This window comes from Scophthalmus maximus, chromosome 12, assembly GCF_022379125.1.
Source record: "Scophthalmus maximus strain ysfricsl-2021 chromosome 12, ASM2237912v1, whole genome shotgun sequence".
In the NCBI taxonomy this organism is placed as follows: Eukaryota; Metazoa; Chordata; class Actinopteri; order Pleuronectiformes; family Scophthalmidae; genus Scophthalmus; species Scophthalmus maximus.
The window spans coordinates 15,432,247-15,450,426 of record NC_061526.1 but is presented as its reverse complement, the minus strand read 5'-3'; the positions used below and the strand labels follow the sequence as shown (position 1 = coordinate 15,450,426).

Below are 18,180 nucleotides of genomic sequence, written 5' to 3'. Positions count from 1 at the left end.
AATTAATATTGACAGCTGTTAAGTGACATGGAATGAAAAACACCGCAAACAAAAATAATGGATTACACGAGGGACGAGAACCAATCATTTCACCAGCTATATATTGTCATCTTACTTTGTGTTTCTGGTTTAAAGTTTTTAATAATACACATTACACAGACATGGATGACAGTACGCTGAATGGACATTTTACCCATTGATTAAAAATAAAGAATATATATATATATCTTTTTGTGCCACTACATTAATGAGTTTAAAAGGAACAACAATCCACTGTGTTAAAAGAATATCACATAAAAATGCAAGTTCATTGAAGATTATTGATTTGGCTGAAATATTAATGTGATTTGGTTTTTCATAGAGCAACACAGTTTGGGCAACTGCTGCAGATTCTGTTATGGAAAACACCAACAACACTAAAAGTTGGCAGCTCTGGCTGATGGATGGTGTTATGTGTCCCACCAGCTGGGTGAAAATAAATTGAAGTTAAAAAAGATTTACTCCTTGGACAGTGTCCCGTCAGGGGTAAATCCATGTGTCGGCATCATCAATAACAAAACTCCTCCCGTTTAAACATTAAGTGGAGGTGGACACACACACACACACACACACACACACACACACACACACACACACACACACACACGATTAATAATTCATATTAATTAGACCCAAATCTGACAAAGCTGTGAATTCAATAAAACAGATCAATTTACTTAGTAGATGAACTGCAGAAACATAAAGATGGTTTAATATGTGCTTTTGTAAATGACATGACCACGTCTTACTCTTTGCCTTTGTTGAATCCTGAGGTGCAGATTTGTGTGTGAGAGTGTGTGTGTGAGGAATAATTGAAAGCTGAACTGTGGACGTCAGAGACGTCCCTGTCTGACAGCTCACGAGCTCACTGCCGCTTTGCTCTGACAGGCCTCAGCAGCTGCACACATGGACACACACACACACACACACACACACACACACACACACACACACACACACACACACACACACACACACACACACACACACACACACACACACACACACACACACACACACACACACGAAATTTACAAGGGGACGGAGCAGGTGATTAAGGAGACTGTTAGAAATCAAAAACAAGCACACAAGGCGGCTACAATTTTTTACATCTTTATTCATTAAGATTACAGAATTTCTCAATTATTGCTCATCTACCGTTATCACTTGCAATATTTAAACATACTGTAGGTTTGTTTGTTTTTCTTCTTTATCAGACAACTTAGAACAGGTTTGTGATTTTTTTTTGCCAGTTTGCACTTTATGAGGATTTACAACAATAAATACAGGAGTCAATTCTTCTTTTTACCTTCCTATATTTTTCTTTTTTTAAAGGTTGTCATATCTGTATATAATATGTATATACATATATGATGCTGGTGTCTTCCCCCACCCACCCTTGTGTTGGTCAGCTTACGGCTGACAAAAAAAGAAAAGAAAAGGTTTCTTCCCCTAATACACAGACTAGGACCCTGAGGCAGCTGTTAACAGAGCAACCAAGGCCTACAAAAGAGGATGTGTAAAGACATTTATGTGACACACACACACACACACACACACACACACACACACACACACACACACACACACACACACACACACACACACACACACACACACACACACACACACACACACACACACACACACACACACACACACACACACACACACACACCTCAGATCTCAAGGGGTACACACTCTTTAAACACACATTCACACTTTCAAAAAGCAGAAAAGAAAATAAGACTTATGAACAACACTGACACCGACAGGTCACGCTACGTTAGGAGGGGGTTTCTCAACAGCACGAGGGGACAGAACATTGGCAGAGAAGACAGTTGAGGTTCTACGGCCTGTGACACAGTATCTGCTCTCGTCATGTCATGGCAAAGGATGGGTGTGCGGAAGGTTTAGCCGAGAGGTCCCTAACACACCTTTGAAATTCAATTTCTTTCGATTCATTTTCACCAAATGTAAAAGGAATAGTTTGACATTTTGGGAGTTAAAACTGCAGGCGTGTGTAAACTGATAATCCAGGTCTAACACCGGAGCCTCTACAGCGCACATATTTGAACATTTCACAGAGGAAAACAAAGTGCAGAAATATCAGTTATGTTCCGTAAAAACAGCAAATGGTCATTTTCACATTTTCCGTGTCTGTACAGTTTGAACAATTAATGTGTGTTGTTAGAATTCATCAACTATTTGGAGGCGCTTGCTGGCATTTGTTGTTATCGTTGCACAGATCCAGCACAACTACTTTCCTCCATTTCCAGCCTTTATGCTAAGCTAAGAGGCACATGCAAAAAATGTTTTGCATACAAACGTGTGGTATTGAATTTCCTCAACCAGAAGAAAAATGAGCTTATTTTTCTACAATGTCAAACTATTCCTGTCGAGACTTTCTGTAAAGTGATGCTATTTCCCTTGTCACACAAACAAAATAGCCTGAAATGAATAGAAATATATATTGTTTTTTACTTCAATTGAGCCAAAGTATCTTTTTGACAGGTACAAACAAAGCTTTTGTGCCATTTCCACCTGTTTCAAAAAGGTGTGATCAAATTGACTTCCATGTACAGCGAACGTGCGTCTTTAAACATCTGATCCCGGCGGCGGCGCCCAGCAGGGCTCTGATTGGTTCAGGTGGAGTCAGTAGCCGGGAGCAGACGGCTGCACTCGGCTGTTGGGTGAAATGAGTGTCAGGGTTTTCTAATCTCCACTGTCAGGTCTACTGGGAGCGAGCCGCCCCGTCGAGGATGACGACCGTGCAGCCCATTATAGAAAAAGGATCTCAGCCTTTCAGGTGTGGGGAAGAAACAACTAAAATATATTATTATTAGTGATAGCATGCCAAGTTTGGATCTCAAAAAAAAAAAGGAGAGTGAAAAATACCTTTATGCACATGAATTTGCAGAGAAGGTTTTTCTCGATGGAAAGGAAAAAAATCATGGTGGAATCCAGATGCCAGATTTTTATTTATAAGATCAGGCCCTTGACTAGATCTGCAAGTACCAAAGAGTTGTGCTGTGTGTGGTCAAGTACAGTAAATCGACTAAGCGCCACACATTGAAAAGATAACCCGTTTGAAGAATTCTGCGTTAGTACCGGGGACTGGCAACAGCTCGCTGCACATTTGGTGTCTCTGGAAATATTTTCTGTCACAGTATTAGAATTGAGTGTTTAAGTACATTTATTACACTTATCATTAGAACATTAATTGCTTATTTTTTTTTATCTTTATGACATATGTTGATTTAGTTTTTTTCAAAAGTTATATGCTATTAGATGGCGCAGGAGGAAAAAGATAGAAAAATCGGAAGTTTTCTATATAAATATCTAAATATACAGTATAACCCTTGTAATGGTCTGACAGCCTGTCATGCTTCGAATACAGTATCGTCTCTTGGTAGAAGAAAAAGAGAAGACCGAAGGGGTCAGCACTCGCTCGCTCAAATACTTTTCATGACTTGAACACTGGTGTCGTGTGAGCAGCTGGAGGCTGAGACAAGAAGCAGCTAATGAGATGGTTTCACAGCGGGTTTGAGTGACAGGTGGGATGAACCGGCCACCGTCCAGTCATACAAAAAAATGATCACGACAAACTACAGGCTGATCGGAAAGACCAAAAAACGCTTAATAAAAAGTGTTTAAAAACAGACCACAGTGAATCTCAATGAAATGAAGAAATAAAAAGTCTTGATATGATTGGACCCTGAGATCCCGCCTAACCCCCGCCCATTAGGTCTAGCCCCGCCCTCGCAAATATTACACAAAAGAGAGAACAAAAACATAAATCACAGGTAGAAAAGAAAAAGACGACAACAACAACAACAAAAAGAAAGGACAGGAAAAAGTGTCCGTCACTAAATCTTCAAAGGTCACCTTCAGTCACACAGATTTTTTTTTTTTTTTTAATCAAGTTTTTCTTTTTATATAGTATATATATCTTTTTTTTTAGCATCAATAATTTCATCTTTAATAGTTAAACAATAAAAAGATCTGGCAACGGGAAGGGGGGATGAAAGGTTTTTACATACAACTCGACACACGAATAAGCGTCTAAAGAGAACGAGATAAACTGTGGTGGTGTGGCGTCGAGCGGAGGGGAAGTGAAACATCTCCCAGGAGAAGACGCCGGGGGGAGCTAGCTAGTGGTGAATGGCAGGAGCAGCTCCGCGGAGATAAGACTTAATGTTATTACTATTGGTGTCAAGCGTGAATAAATAAAAACGACTGCCATAAGCGCATTGGAAATCCACCCCGCTCCGCAAACAACCCCCTCTTCTACCGTCAGGCTAGACCAGGGCTCCTCCCCTCCCACGCCACGCATATAAAGGTGTGTTGACTGTTGCGTCCTCCTTTCTGTCCTCCTCCTCCTCTTCTCCCTCGGTGAGTCTCTGCAATTCATGGAGTATTGGTATTTCCACAGTCCAACCCCAGCACTGGTTTAATACCTTCAAAAGACAGAGAGAATAGGTTGCAGCCAGATTGATAAATCAAGTTCTACACCAATGAATCTGGCCCTCCCTCTCTCATGAGTTTAAAGGGGCTTTCCAACATGAGCTGTGGAAAGCATCTAGAAAATTGGGTCCAGACATTTTCCAGAGTTTGCAATTCACATGTGACTAACAGCATTCTGTTGCGTCTGGGTAGAGCATGCAGGAGGCAGGACATGACGATAATTTGAGCGAGCATTTGAGTCCACAGCTTAATGAAGTAGAAGGTAAGAGATTTGGCGTCTTGCTCGGTGACACTTGACTGTGGCTAATTAATCTTAAACCCCTTAGGCAGCTTGATCGAGAGTCAAGGTGCCACTCTCGGACAGTGGATTTGGACAGTGCATCACGTCGATAACAGGAGACAGAATCTCTGAGTTTAACACAAGCACTGTGCATTAATCAGACTGCCTTTTTCATACCTGTAGTAGTTTGGCTTAAAGGGTCCGTTCTTGTTCAGGCCCAGATACTTGGCCTGCTCGTCGCTCAGCTCCGTGAGATGTGCATCGAACGTAGGCAGATGCAGGCTGGCCACATACTCGTCTGCAGGGCCGGAGAGAGGGAGAGCGTGTTAACATTCACCGGGCGTCTGTGCAAGATTAATCATTCAAATGAGAGAGGGGAGGCGAAATCAGAGGGAGGCGAAATCAGAGGGAGGCTCTGCGATTCGACCACCTCTCTGTCTCTTCTCTCCTCCGAAGCTCATCTGTCTACACATCTGCTTTCCTCTCCCCGTCTCTTTGCCTTTCATTGTTCTATGCTCTCCATCATCTTTCTGTCAGTGTGTGTGTCTGTGTGTGTGATGTGGCAGGGTGACCTACATTTGGCTGTCTGTTTGTCTTTACTATGCATGATATGTGTGCTGCTCTCACACAAACTGAGGGACGTCGAAATGTGGCGACCAGAGCTGCACACATGTTGTGGGCTGTGCGTAATCACACACACACACACACACACGCACGCACGCACGCACGCACGCACGCACGCACACACACACACACACGCACACACACACACACACACACACACACACACACACACACACACACAAACACACAAACACACGGAGCTCATTCTACTGTGAATTATTTGATATCCAGGGAGGCGACTCTCGACTGAACAGATGACACTGAGTGTGTTGTCTATAGAGATAAATGCATTCTCCCTCCAGGCTCTGTGCTGGGGCAAAAACAAACCCTCTGTATTCACCTACTCCTCGCTTGGTGGCTACTTAAGAGGCAAACAATGTTATTCATCTAATAGTGTTATCTAATAGAACATAATACTACTAATACTTTGTGTTCTTTTGCATTTCTGTAAGGTAAGTAAGTGGTCTTTCTTCAAGTGTTATTCCATTAACACACGTCTTACCCATCTTCTTGGGCAGCAGGTAAACATCCTGCTTGTAGCGTCCCTCTGGGGCGTTGTACAACTCTATCAGAGCCAGAGCCTGGGTGGAAAAAACACACACACAACTTTACATGTTTGTGGTTCTCGGACAAAAACAGTCGGTTGATGCGAGGTAAAGGTAAAAACACAGAGCATAAAACCAGCCGTGTGCAAAAATGTGAACACGACAGAAATGGATGTACCTGTGTAGTAGCAGTGATGGAGAGCACAAAAGTGGGCACGGTGGAACAGCTGAGGTTCAGCAGTCGACCCTGGAGAAAAAGGACAGAGCGACACAAAGTTAAGAGCACGTGAGAACACACACAGGATCTGAACTTTGTGTCAGGACGCATAATCTGACACGATGAGATCCCAGTGGCCCCAGTCTTAACAGGCTGCTGAGTTTAATAGTATCTACATGATGACATCCAGAAAGTTAAAATCAAATCGTATGCTTTCTTACAGACTTACATCAGACTTTATCAAGTTTATTTATTTATTTGCAGTTGCTGCGTTCTTTGCATCATCCTTTATAAGCAGATATGATGGTAATGAAGCATTTGTTTCTCTCCACATTAATAAGCTGCTGCTGTCTGAGACGCTGCATTGCAGAGAGAGAGAGAGAGAGAGAGAGAGAGAGAGAGAGAGAGAGAGAGAGAGAGAGAGAGAGAGAGAGAGAGAGAGAGAGAGAGAGAGAGAGAGAGAGAGAGAGAGAGAGAGAGAGACTTTGGTAGATACCAAGTGCTGCAGAAAACCAGGTGACGTGTCCAGTGTGTACAAGTAAAACTGCTCTGCAGCAACAGAGCAGGTTGAATTGTTGCCGTTGCCTGATGAAAACTGAATTAAACAGTTGGTAAATCCTCTCGTCTGCCCAAACCTGTCTCTGTAGCCCATGTCTGTCTCTCTCTCGCTGTCTTTCTTAGTTTGAGAAATGGCATAAAGTTCAGCTCATGAATTTGTATGAATAAATGCATGAGTGTATATATTACATTGCGAAACAGTTATTAAACAGGTCTAGTGTAGTAATCAAAAAAACAACAACAACAGTTATCCAAATTGTCTTTATCAAATGCGTGATGATATATTTTACCTTTCAATATGTTTTCTTTTGGAACAAAACTATTTTGGATCAGAGCTGTGTGGAACAGAGAGTGACGTGGAGGGAGGAGAGGTGAGGATAGAGGAGTGGCTGAAACCTGCTGCAGATCAAACAGCAGCAGACATGTTGGTCTGTCTGTCTGTCTGTCTCCGTCAGACTGCTCTCATTCTGTCATGGCTTGTAATACACACGCCTTTGAAAGAATGTGTGTATGCATATGCACTCAAAACTGAAAAATTTCCTACACCACAATTTGTTGACTAGATTTAAGGAGTTCATTAAGATGTTAAATCAAATGTGACAGGGTATGACCCTGTGTCTAAATAATATTTTTAAGTTGGAATTTAAATTTGTTCTATTGATCTGCTCTTTCAAAGTCCTCTGGATTAGTCTGTGTGTCGGTGTGTGTGTTGTGTACCTCAGCCAGCAGCACTATCCTCTTGCCATCGGGCCAGATGACGTGGTCCACCTGAGAGCGCACCCTCTCCCAGGTCAGCTCAGGAGTCCGCAGGCTCGCCTGCAGGGTGAGCACAAAAAGCAGAGGACACATGCTTGGTCACAACTTCCTCTCACTTCTGAACAACAGCACAGAATTTTTGTGCGAGCCGGTAACTGACCACATCGATCTCCGTGTTGGAGTGTCCCATGTTGCAGACAATGCAGCCGTTCTTCATGCGGTCGAGGTACTCTCTCACCACCACGTTCTTATTGCCTGGTGGAGGGAGAGAGAAGAGAAGAAAAAAAAGGGGGGGGGGGGGGGGGGTGACATGGTCATGGTTTAGGTCTGTTAATGGCAGAAAGTGCAGGAGATGGTTTTTTGCCTTCCACATTATTCCCATGATTTATGTGAAGTGGCTGCTGTATCACTGCAACTTCCCTCTGGGATTTAAAAAACTCTCCATTTTTCTATTCTTGTACTACGAGAGTCTTTCCTGTATTAGGTTAATTATTTCTTATCGCGGTACTTAGGCATCGTTAATTACATCTGACAAATGAATCTAGTCTGAGTCTTCCACCTGTCGACTCAGTGTCTTTTTAAGGATCTGTGCATGTCTCTAAGGGGATTTCTGTCTGAAACTAAAGAATTTGATCACATTTATGTAGACTGGACATGTAATAAACCACATTAAACATTACAACTGTATCATTTATTGGAAGAATAAATGTGAGATTTCCCCATTTTAGTGATGATATTTGTTTTTAACATTACTACAGCAGTGGTACTGAATCACTATTGAGCCAACAAGCTTTCTGCATTTTGTTGCAATGGCTCTGATGAGTTGACCTTCACAGGGTCACCAGTACGTGACCTTATCACATAAAAAAGCTTGTCCCGTTTTATTTATTTCACAGAACTTTGTAACTTTATCGCAGATTCTTACGCAAAAACCAGGTGTCAACTTAATTATTCTCCATTTATCTTTACTGTTAAACTACATTTTCAGCCTGAAGCCAGTCTGCTGCTTCAGGCCCAGCCAGCAGCATTGGTACTGAAGCAGAGAGAAGTGTTCAGGACAAGTCCCAGGCTGCTGAACTGAACAACAAGAGACGAACAAAGAGAGAGAGAGAGGCCGAACCAAACCTGTGCAGGTGATGACGATATCCACCTGTCTGATGACTTCGTTCAGCTTAACCAGCCTGAAGCCGTCCATGCTGCAACGTGGGAGAGAGACAATAAAGAGCATTAGACCAATACAACGGCGAAAGCGAGTCATCTGAAAACTCAACAAGTGGAGTCTCACCAGGCCTGCAAGGCACAGATGGGGTCGATCTCTGTAACGTAGACGATGGAGCCCATTGCTTTCAGGGCAGCACAGCAGCCTTTTCCAACCTGAGGAGGATGAGGACGGGATGTCAACGCAAAGCACAATAATCGTACATCAATAATTCAAAACGACAAAATTATATCTTGTCATGTGGTGAAACGGTCAACACTGGCGTAGTATAGGTCATTAGTAAATTTTTCTGCTTTCTTTCGTTGTTTTGCGATAGTAAACTGAATATCTTTGGATGTTGGAGGATTAGTGAGACAATATAAGCAAAATTATAATTCTAACCCTCGAGAAAATACTATTTTCTAATATTTATAAACCAAACCATACATTGATAAATCAAGTAAAATCTGAATATTAATCCATATGAAAATAGTTGTTAGATGAAGCCCTGAAATAATTAAACACTTAATTGTGGATAAGACATTTGTAAAATCCTTGTACCTACCTTAAAATAAAGCAAACTGCTATCTAAATTTTCTTCTCACCTTCATCTTAATAATTCCATTTTTTTTACAAGTTGATTTATTTAAGTTTTGATGTGATTTTAGCACCTCTAACATTTTAGTATTTCAGTAGACAGGCCTTTTGTGTGAGCCTGTGTGAGTGTGTGTGTCAGTCTCACCTCTCCGTATCCACACACCACCACCTGTTTGCCCCCGAACATGACATCGGTGGTTCTTTTCAGGCTGTTGAGAGAAACACAGTTATTTCACTGGAGGATCAGAGAGGAGGTGGGTGTAATTGCCCTGCAACAATAAATGCAAGAACAACAAACTGTTTTTTTTTTCTTTAAGCGAAGACTGTTTCACACCCGTCTAAGATGGACTCCCTGCAGCAGTAGAGGTTATCAAACTTCTGCTTGGTCACGGAGTCGTTGACGTTCATGGCTGGGACACACAGCTTCCCTGCTTTGGACAGCTGGTACAACCTACACGTAAAAAAACATACACAAAATAATCATAAATATATAAGAAAATATATCAATGACAATTATTTTTTACTAATTTAGTGATGATAATGTCATGTGAAAGGAATTTAAAAATACTCTATTGCATTTTTTACAGCCAGTTGTATAATCACAGTGGGGAGAATGTTCACCACTAGATGGTGATGTTACCTCACCAGAAAACGTGTGAAAATGTACTTGCATAGTTTCATATTCCATAAATGAGAGGTTGTTTCATCTGTGAAGCATTGTAATATCTTAACTGACGAGGAGAACAACAAGGACAAGAGTGTAACTTTGCTGAGAGTCCTACCTGTGCACACCGGTGACACTCTCCTCTACAATGCCCTTGATCTTCTTGAACATGTTGGGGTATTTTTTATAAATCCAGTGGGTCAGGTCTCCGCCGTCATCCAAGATCTGACACAGAAAACAGAGATGAAGAACGGGCTTGGTGGAACACAGAGAGAAAAATTAAGGAAGGACATAGGAAACCAGCTTAAACCTTAAACTGAATCTCAAAATTGCAAAGAAGCTCTGTGGTTAAATAAGACATTTTTCAAATCTTGAAAGAGTTTATTTCTTAAACAAAAAAAATAAAAGGAATTCTGTTAAATTAATATACATATTTCAGCCTATTGCTGCAGGGGCAGGTAAAAACCCTCATGTAACAAATAGTTGCTAAGTAAAAATAGCAGATGTGTGTACCACGAATGAGTTCTGTGGGATGAATAAGACACAAAAGAACATGTTTGCATGCTTTATTCAGCTTTATTCAGAGTGTAGGTGTGTTACCATGTTGGGCTGCCAGCCTTCCACGTTGACACAGCGATCGATGCACCACCAGAAGTCGTCTTCTGACTCACCCTTCCATGCAAACACACTGAAACCTAAAAAGGGACAGAAATCTTTTTTAGTATGGAAGACACTGAGTGTGAAACAGAACCTGCAGGCAGAGGAAGAGTTGAAAGAGAGTTTGAATATTTCACAAGAGTAAAAGACAGGAGAGATGAAAAGGGACAGGTGTCACACACAGGAACTCCTGAGAGAGTCTCACCTCCCTCTGCCAGGGCAGCTGCCACTTCATTCTGGGTGGAGTATATGTTGCAGGCTGCCCATCTGCACTGAGCCCCCAGAGCTGCCAGGGTCTCCATCAGCACCTGAGGCAGGAGAAGAGAGAGGAGAGGAGAGCTTCACTTTTCACTCTAGCTGCTAAAGTGACACTGTTCATGCTGTGAATTAGTGTGTGTGTGTGTGTAGTGTTTCTGCAGTCGAACTCACAGCAGTCTGGGCAGTTATATGGGTGCAGCCCACCACCTTGGCGCCGGCGAGGGGTTTCTCCCCCTGGGCTCGCTTCCTCAGGGCCATCAGAGCTGGCATCTCTGGAAAAAAACACACACATAAGTGATCGCAGCAATCAGCTGGATGGGAGGGAATTCCCATCACTTAATCCTTCTGATACTCCATCAGAACTGAAGGAGCTGCCGATGTAAACGATATATAATGAGTGTGTGTGTGTGTGTGTGTGTGTGTGTGTGTGTGTAGCTTGCAGTGTTCAGCTGAGGCTCCCTGTATGTGCTGTGAAGTAATGAGGGAATTATGTTTAATAATGTGTTTTACACTTGGTGGCAGGGCACGCACGCATGCGTTATTCATGCCACAGGAAATGTGGCATGAATAACATGAAAATGTGACTAAGTGGGATGGAAACAGAAAAGGATCATATAAATGAAAATGTGACGTGAATATTATTCCACCATCCTCTCCCACTGGAGAGACATCAGCTTGTAACGTTCCTCAAATTAACACACGTTTCCAACACTATTTTCGACCAAGGTTTATCCGGTGCACATTCAATTTTCGTCGCCAACACCCAATTCATGCTGGTGCTTTGCTTTACCTTGCTCAGCGATCTCGATCTCTCTGCGTCCGAAGTCGGCCTGTTTGATGTTTTTGATGCAGAAGTCCCCGTTGCCCTTGGAGTTCTTCTGCTGTTTGTCCCGCGGAGACGTCTCATCGTCGGAGCTGTCTGTGTATGACGCCGCTAAAGCAACACACAATCACACACAGACACGTTAAAAAGGTACAGTATTGTGGCCGAGGTGGCTCAGTGGATAGAGCAGGCACACATATACTTCGAGGTTTATGCCTCGACGCAGCGATCCAGGGATGGAAATCCGACCTGTGACGATTTCCTGCATGTCTTCCCCCCCCCCTCTGTCTCCCCTTTTTCACCTAGCTGTCCTGTCAAATTAAAGGCGGAAAAAGACCCAAAAAATAATCTTAAAAAAACAAGACAACCCCCCCCAGATTAGTAAATTATCAATTAAAATTTTTGGTCACTTCATTCAATTAATCTAATTTCCGTAAATTTAATCCAATAATCAACTAATCGTTTCAACTTTAACATTTTAATATCCGCCCCGCCGCTTACAGGATTCTTTTATCCAGAGCCTCTACAATTCAAAGTGCAGCAAAAAACAAAAACAAATGCCTTTGGTTTCATCATTTTGAATAAACCTTCTACTTTTTCCAGCCCACAGCATTGACTTTAATTGATTGTGAAGCTGTGTGAACAAAAAAACATTTCCTCCAACAGAGAAGCTCCAGCCTCCTTCCACAAAAAAAAAGGTAACAGCAGCATTGTTTTTTTTTCTTGTGAAACGTACCAGTGGCCACATCATACAGCGGCAACACTCATGTACCCATGTGGGACATCAGCACCGTGACGATGCCAGTGTCACTACCATGGAGCAGATCCAGCTAAGACTGGGCACCTTGCATTGCACTGAAGTCAAAGAACGTGCTGTCCTGTACCAGAAAGGGAAAGACTCAAGAACGATTCAGCATAAAAAGGTAGTAATCCTCCCATCCGTACTGACAGCAGGAGAGGCTGGGGGAAAATGGGAGCTGAGGAGATCTTAGGTGTGTTGGGGGGGATGTACTGAAAATGATAAAGGATAGCGATACACAGAAGGTGTGCAGATAAAGGAAAAGTCTTCTAGAGTAGATTCCTCTTGGGAAACATACAAAACCAGGAGTTTTTTTTCTTCTTCTTCTTCAAACACAGAATGGTTTTTACCTGCTTTTGAAAGATAATTTACCCAAGACACTTACTTTAATTTAATATTTGGTCTCAGTTTGATACTTCAAAAAAAGGCATATCGCAGCTTCTCACTTTTTATATTTCAAGCTTTTTGACAATATGGCCGTTACTTTGTTCATTTCAATAGACAAATCGTTACACTTGTGAATTTAGTGGTCTTGGGAAAAGTAGTGCGTGTGTGTTCTCTGTACTGTGGGAACCATCAGAGAAATAAGAAGCACTGTGGTGAAGGATTTATGGGAGAAGACAGGGAATCAGCAAAGAGGGATGAGGGGGGAAAAAAGAAAGAAAGGAAGTACGAAACAGAGAGTTCAAAAGGGGAGAGGAGACTGAGGGGTCTGGAAATAATCTTGTATTGGCAGCGTTGACGACTCTGCTCAAATTAAAAATGACTGCTGTTGATAGTTCAACATGAGAAGCCCACAGCACAGTCAAAAAATGAGCTCGTCAGATCACGGAGTGTTGTGACATATATGCAGACTAAGCGCTCTCGTCACCATAACAACACGAAGGGGGGGGGGTGCATCATTACTTCAGTATAGTCTGACGGCCTCAGGCTAGAGTGGGATGATATAATCCAGAGAGGGGACACTCGCAACGAACCTTCCTGTTACATCATAGGTGCATCATATTTTAGGCCCTTTTTACCATGTATAAATAGCAAAGAGTCTTAATATATAAAAAATAGTGAAGTTTCTTTTTCCTAGTTTTCATTCCTCACAAAAAGAAACACAAGGTCCTTTTCTCTCAGCTGACCCTGATTGGTGTTGCTTGCCTAATAAAAAAAAAACAACGTAGCGGCCTGCAAGTCATGTGCCCGATGGCAAGTCACAGGACCAAACTCTTTCAGCTTTTCTCAGTGAGAGCAGTGAGTGAGTGTTCTTTTATTTTTATGTTTGCACCCTTGAACTGAGGGACCCATTACAACCCTCCACTAATACTGAGTGACCCATTACAACCCTCCACTAATACTGAGTGAGTCCATTTGTCCATCTGCCATCCAGTCTGTCTGTCCATCATAGTGTGCCACTAGTAGAGACGCTGTCCAAGCATCTCACACACACACACACACACACACACACACACACACACACACACACACACACACACACACACACACACACACACACACACACACACACACACACACACACACACACACACACACACACACACACACACACACACACACACACACACACAGATTAATTCATCAGGCTAATGGTGTCTTCGGACGACCTATGGCCTGCGAACGACCCTGACGCACAGCAGGAAGTCGAAGTGCCTCCAAAAATAAAGCAGCTTATGCAGAAAATACACATTTGCAAAAGAAAGAAAAAAGAAAAACTCTGCTGCTTTTAGAGTAGAGATGAACAGAAGGGAGGGCAGAGAGGTTAAGAGGAGACTGGAAAGCGAGGAAGGGCAGAAAACGAGAACTGGATTATTCCTGTCCTCCCATGTCTCAAAACTTAAGCCAAACTGTTCTCTGGTGTTTGCCTTATGTTAAAGGAATAGTTTGAAATTTTGGGTGATACATTATGCTTACTGCTTATTCACTTTCCTGAGTGGAAACTCTGCTGGTTGACAGCCTCATGAATTAAAGGACAAGTATGTATGCTGAAATATTTTGTGCTAGCTGTAATTAATTATTCCTCATTTTTATACTCGTCAATAAAATATCTCCTCTTCATGTGCTTTCAATCTAAGCTAAATCAGCTTCAGATAAACTTTTCAATATATTTTGGCCCAAAACGGGGACTACGGATTTAGTCCCCCACTACTTCCATTGAAAGCGGGGAAGTGATCTTTTAATGAACAGTATAAACAGATGGAATGATTGCAACAAGCAAAACCTGTTTCTTATATTCATATGGAAAATCAACTGTTGTTTTAAGACTTGAATCACTGAACATTTCCTTCGAGCAGAGAAGCTTGAGATGTTGGAACTTTTGGGCAGAACCAGGCTAGCGGTTTCCCTCCAGCCACTAATTCTAGTCACTCCTACACCAACGTTCCTCCACTTACCAGTTTACAAACCACGTACAATCCACGTGCTGCACAAAATGTAGATTCTTGGCAAAACCTTTAATTATATCGCAACTTTTTCAGTTTCTACCGTAATGAATGGGACAATAATACTGCTCCCTCCATTTCTCCTTCTCGCCCCCTCTCCAGTCGACCACCAGCAGCTAATCCCTCTGACACAGAGCCCACAGTTTCACATGAACCTCTGTGTCAGAGTGTGAGAACGAGAGCCAGAGAGACGGAGGTGGTTAGTAAGGACATAGATAAGGTCGGACTGTTTGTCCAAGTGCAAAACTTTCTCTATCTTTGGGTGTAGTAAAAAAAAAAAAAAGTATAATGGAAACATGTTATATCCATGGCATGTCTGATAAGCAGCAGGCTCAAGCAATTGGAAGACGGTGTGTGTGTGTGTGTGTGTGTGTGTGTGTGTGTCGGTGTGTGTGTGTCGGTGTGTGGGTGTGTGTCGGTGTGTGTGTGTGTGTGTGTGTCAGTGTGTGTGTGTGTGTGTGTGTGTGTCGGTGTGTTTACCTGAGCTGTAGCTGTCAGTGGAGGACTGGGAGATGGAGCGGGACAGAGAGCGGCGGCCGATCTTGGAGGGACGCTTGTTGAATTCCTGTTTCTGGTCGGCAAACTGGATCTGCTCACAGAGGGAAACGGGGGGAGGGCAGAAAGGGAGAGGGAGGCAGAGATCCATAATCAATTTACATTATAACAACTGCTCGTCATCGTCAATTTTTCGAGCCAAAATGAGGAGCCGCTTCGCACACACATGCACACTTCCTGTTTAAGCACACACACCGTGTGTAATACATTCACAAGCTTATGATGACACTTAAAATTCAATTACCCAATCATTAAAATCAAACTTCAACCACTTTTCAAGTCAGGTTGTGCTGGGTTTAAGGACAGATAATTTAAGAGATAAAAAAGAACAAAATATGGCCTCCAGCTTTCAATTTACACAGACGTAAGAAGACAAAGAGGCTTTTATCAACTACAGACAAGGCCACACGAGGTAAGACAGTTCATCCTGGAATCTGTGACACGAGTGGGAGGTGATTGGCTTCTCACTGTAGTCAGGCCACTACACTGACCGTGATTCCATCACACTGTTAATCTTTCATCTGTTACATCAGAGTTGATAGTCTGGTGCATCATAATTCATGCACTGATAATATTACGTATGAATGGCTGACTTATTCCTGCAATAAAACCAGGCAACAAGAACAAAACATGCAACGGGGGTGTGTGTGCATTCAAGCATGAGAGAAACAAGATTTTCATCTTTTTTGTCTCCCTATCATCTGTCTGAGAGAAGTTGTTGAATTGACGCCCGCGCTTCAGCAAATAATTCTGTCAAGATATGAATTGGAAAGAGAGAGATTCTGCCAATGTCAGGGTCTTCTGACGGAGGTGTTGAAAAGATTTCAAGATCAGAATTAAAAAGGTGGCAGCTCCTCATTGAAAAAGCTCGTCCTTGAGTGCAGAACAAGCTCATGTTTTCAGGTTTTTAATCAAAGAGAAGTTACAAAACAATTCTGACATTTAGACACATCCCCCGTGTGTTGTATGTCAAATGACAACGGGGGGGGTGTGTGTGTGTGTGTGTGTGTGTGTGTGTGTGTGTGTGTGTGTATGTGTGTGTGTGTGTGTGTCTTCATCTCTCCAAACAGGCAGGGGTCCATGAAGACATATTACAGCAGACATGTTACACTGAAAAAAGCAAGGAAACTATTCCCCAACATTGAAATTCAAAGCAAACACATTTACTGTTAGCGTTTTTCACTGCTAACATAAGGCAACTCTCAGCCGTTGAGTTGTCAACCTCCAGAGACTCGCATAAGAGCCTCATCTTCCTGCATCCCGCTGTAAAACCACATAGATCTGCCCTGTCGTCCCTTCTCTCCTTACCTTCTTCACACAGGCCTCGCTGCCTCCCCCATCCTTTTTCTTCTTCAGCATTGCCACATGTGCGTATGTGCGTGGGCATGTGTGATTCAAGGCTTGGTGCCGTGAGGGGACCTCATCGTTCAGGGTCTGATCATTTCGTAGGCTGCACCTCTTCTCCCACTGCCACTTTTTTTTTGGCCCGACTTCCCTTGCAATCCAGCCCAAACTGGTCCGACCATGCGCCAGTAAACACAATGCAATGAATTGTTTCCCCATCCTTTCCTTTTCTTTCTCTTCCCCCTCCCTCTCTCACTCTCTCTCTTTCTCTCTCTGCTACCTCTGTATTCATGTTTAATTGTTGATTGTTTCCAGAGATTGGGATCCCTGAATTTCTGGTATCAAAACCGAAGCGGAGCTTTATCCCAGTTGACCCTGGTTATGAAGTGTACCACTGGTAGGACTGGTTGTTGAAAGAGTGATTGAAAAGTAACGGAGAGGTGTCAATCTTTAAAATCTTGAGTGTATATATCTCTTTTTTTTTTAATCACTAAAATGTGATGAAGGATGTAAAAGTGACAATGATTTTACAACCACGTGTCTCATTATAAGGAAAAACTATGAAGGAAAGATCAGTACTGACTTTTTAAATGTTGCTCAGAAAGTATGGTTGGACAATATGGAGCAATTGAAATGTACCACAAACATACTACCATGTCTTTGTGCCCAAAAGCAAAAGAGTCTTATACCAAATGACATAAAAAACCCTAAAAAACAAAACAAAAAAATTAGAAACATCATATCACCACAGACACAGCGAACTGAGATACAGGGTGACAAACTACAGCGGCAAAAGTTGTGCATGTTAAAGCTGATGCCCCGTGGACGAGCAGTTTCCGAACACAACCGAGCAGCAGGGAAGCCGTTCGTCATTTATGAGGGCGGCTGAAAGGTGCCAATAAACTCTGACCCCTATAACAGGCTATAATGGCTCTATTGGTTTCTTCGGGCTTATCGGATGGAGGGTAGATGACGGGCTTTAGGAGCTCAGAGTTGCACTCAGGGATCGAGGGTCATTTTTTTGGGAGCTCAGGAGGAGGGGATCGAGGGGGCTTACGAGATGTTTTTTGGGACAAGATTACCACAGGTCTCAGAACAGAGGGTCCTGCCAGATAGAACGACACAGTGGTTTGATTATTTTTGAAAGAGAGAGTCAGGGAAGAACAAGAGAGGTGACCTATTCTGTTTTTCGGCCTTTAGGTCCTCTTCATTTACATGACAACAATGTCTTATTTATTCTGTAGCTGATGCTTGCTAGGCAAAAGCAGATTTGCCATATTGGAGCATACATGCACAATAGAACTACTAACAAATTTGAGGGATGCAGATTCTTACAAAATCCATCTTTGTCA

At 42.6% G+C, this 18,180-nt stretch overlaps 1 protein-coding gene across 2 annotated transcripts in view; it reads right to left on the bottom strand.

Annotated features, from left to right (window-relative positions):
• Positions 1-1,136: 1,136 nt before the first annotated feature.
• ahcyl2b (adenosylhomocysteinase like 2b) overlaps positions 1,137-18,180 on the bottom strand; it is a 37,268-nt gene continuing 20,224 nt past the window's right edge. Inside the window, exons 1-17 of one of the 2 annotated variants that reach the window (XM_035650086.2) lie at positions 16,793-16,947; positions 15,410-15,518; positions 11,651-11,794; positions 11,032-11,132; positions 10,808-10,910; positions 10,546-10,640; positions 10,064-10,170; positions 9,616-9,732; positions 9,427-9,490; positions 8,772-8,860; positions 8,612-8,682; positions 7,647-7,741; positions 7,448-7,546; positions 6,134-6,202; positions 5,913-5,991; positions 4,964-5,084; positions 1,137-4,499 (exon numbers count right to left, since the gene is read on the bottom strand). In XM_035650086.2, coding sequence (XP_035505979.1) covers positions 4,493-4,499; positions 4,964-5,084; positions 5,913-5,991; positions 6,134-6,202; positions 7,448-7,546; positions 7,647-7,741; positions 8,612-8,682; positions 8,772-8,860; positions 9,427-9,490; positions 9,616-9,732; positions 10,064-10,170; positions 10,546-10,640; positions 10,808-10,910; positions 11,032-11,132; positions 11,651-11,794; positions 15,410-15,518; positions 16,793-16,843 — 1,521 coding nt within the window. In that variant the 5' untranslated portion in view covers positions 16,844-16,947 and the 3' untranslated portion in view covers positions 1,137-4,492. Of the gene's footprint in view, positions 4,500-4,963; positions 5,085-5,912; positions 5,992-6,133; positions 6,203-7,447; positions 7,547-7,646; positions 7,742-8,611; positions 8,683-8,771; positions 8,861-9,426; positions 9,491-9,615; positions 9,733-10,063; positions 10,171-10,545; positions 10,641-10,807; positions 10,911-11,031; positions 11,133-11,650; positions 11,795-15,409; positions 15,519-16,792; positions 16,948-18,180 lie in introns of those variants that run through there. The other variant, XM_035650081.2, reaches the window with a different exon arrangement.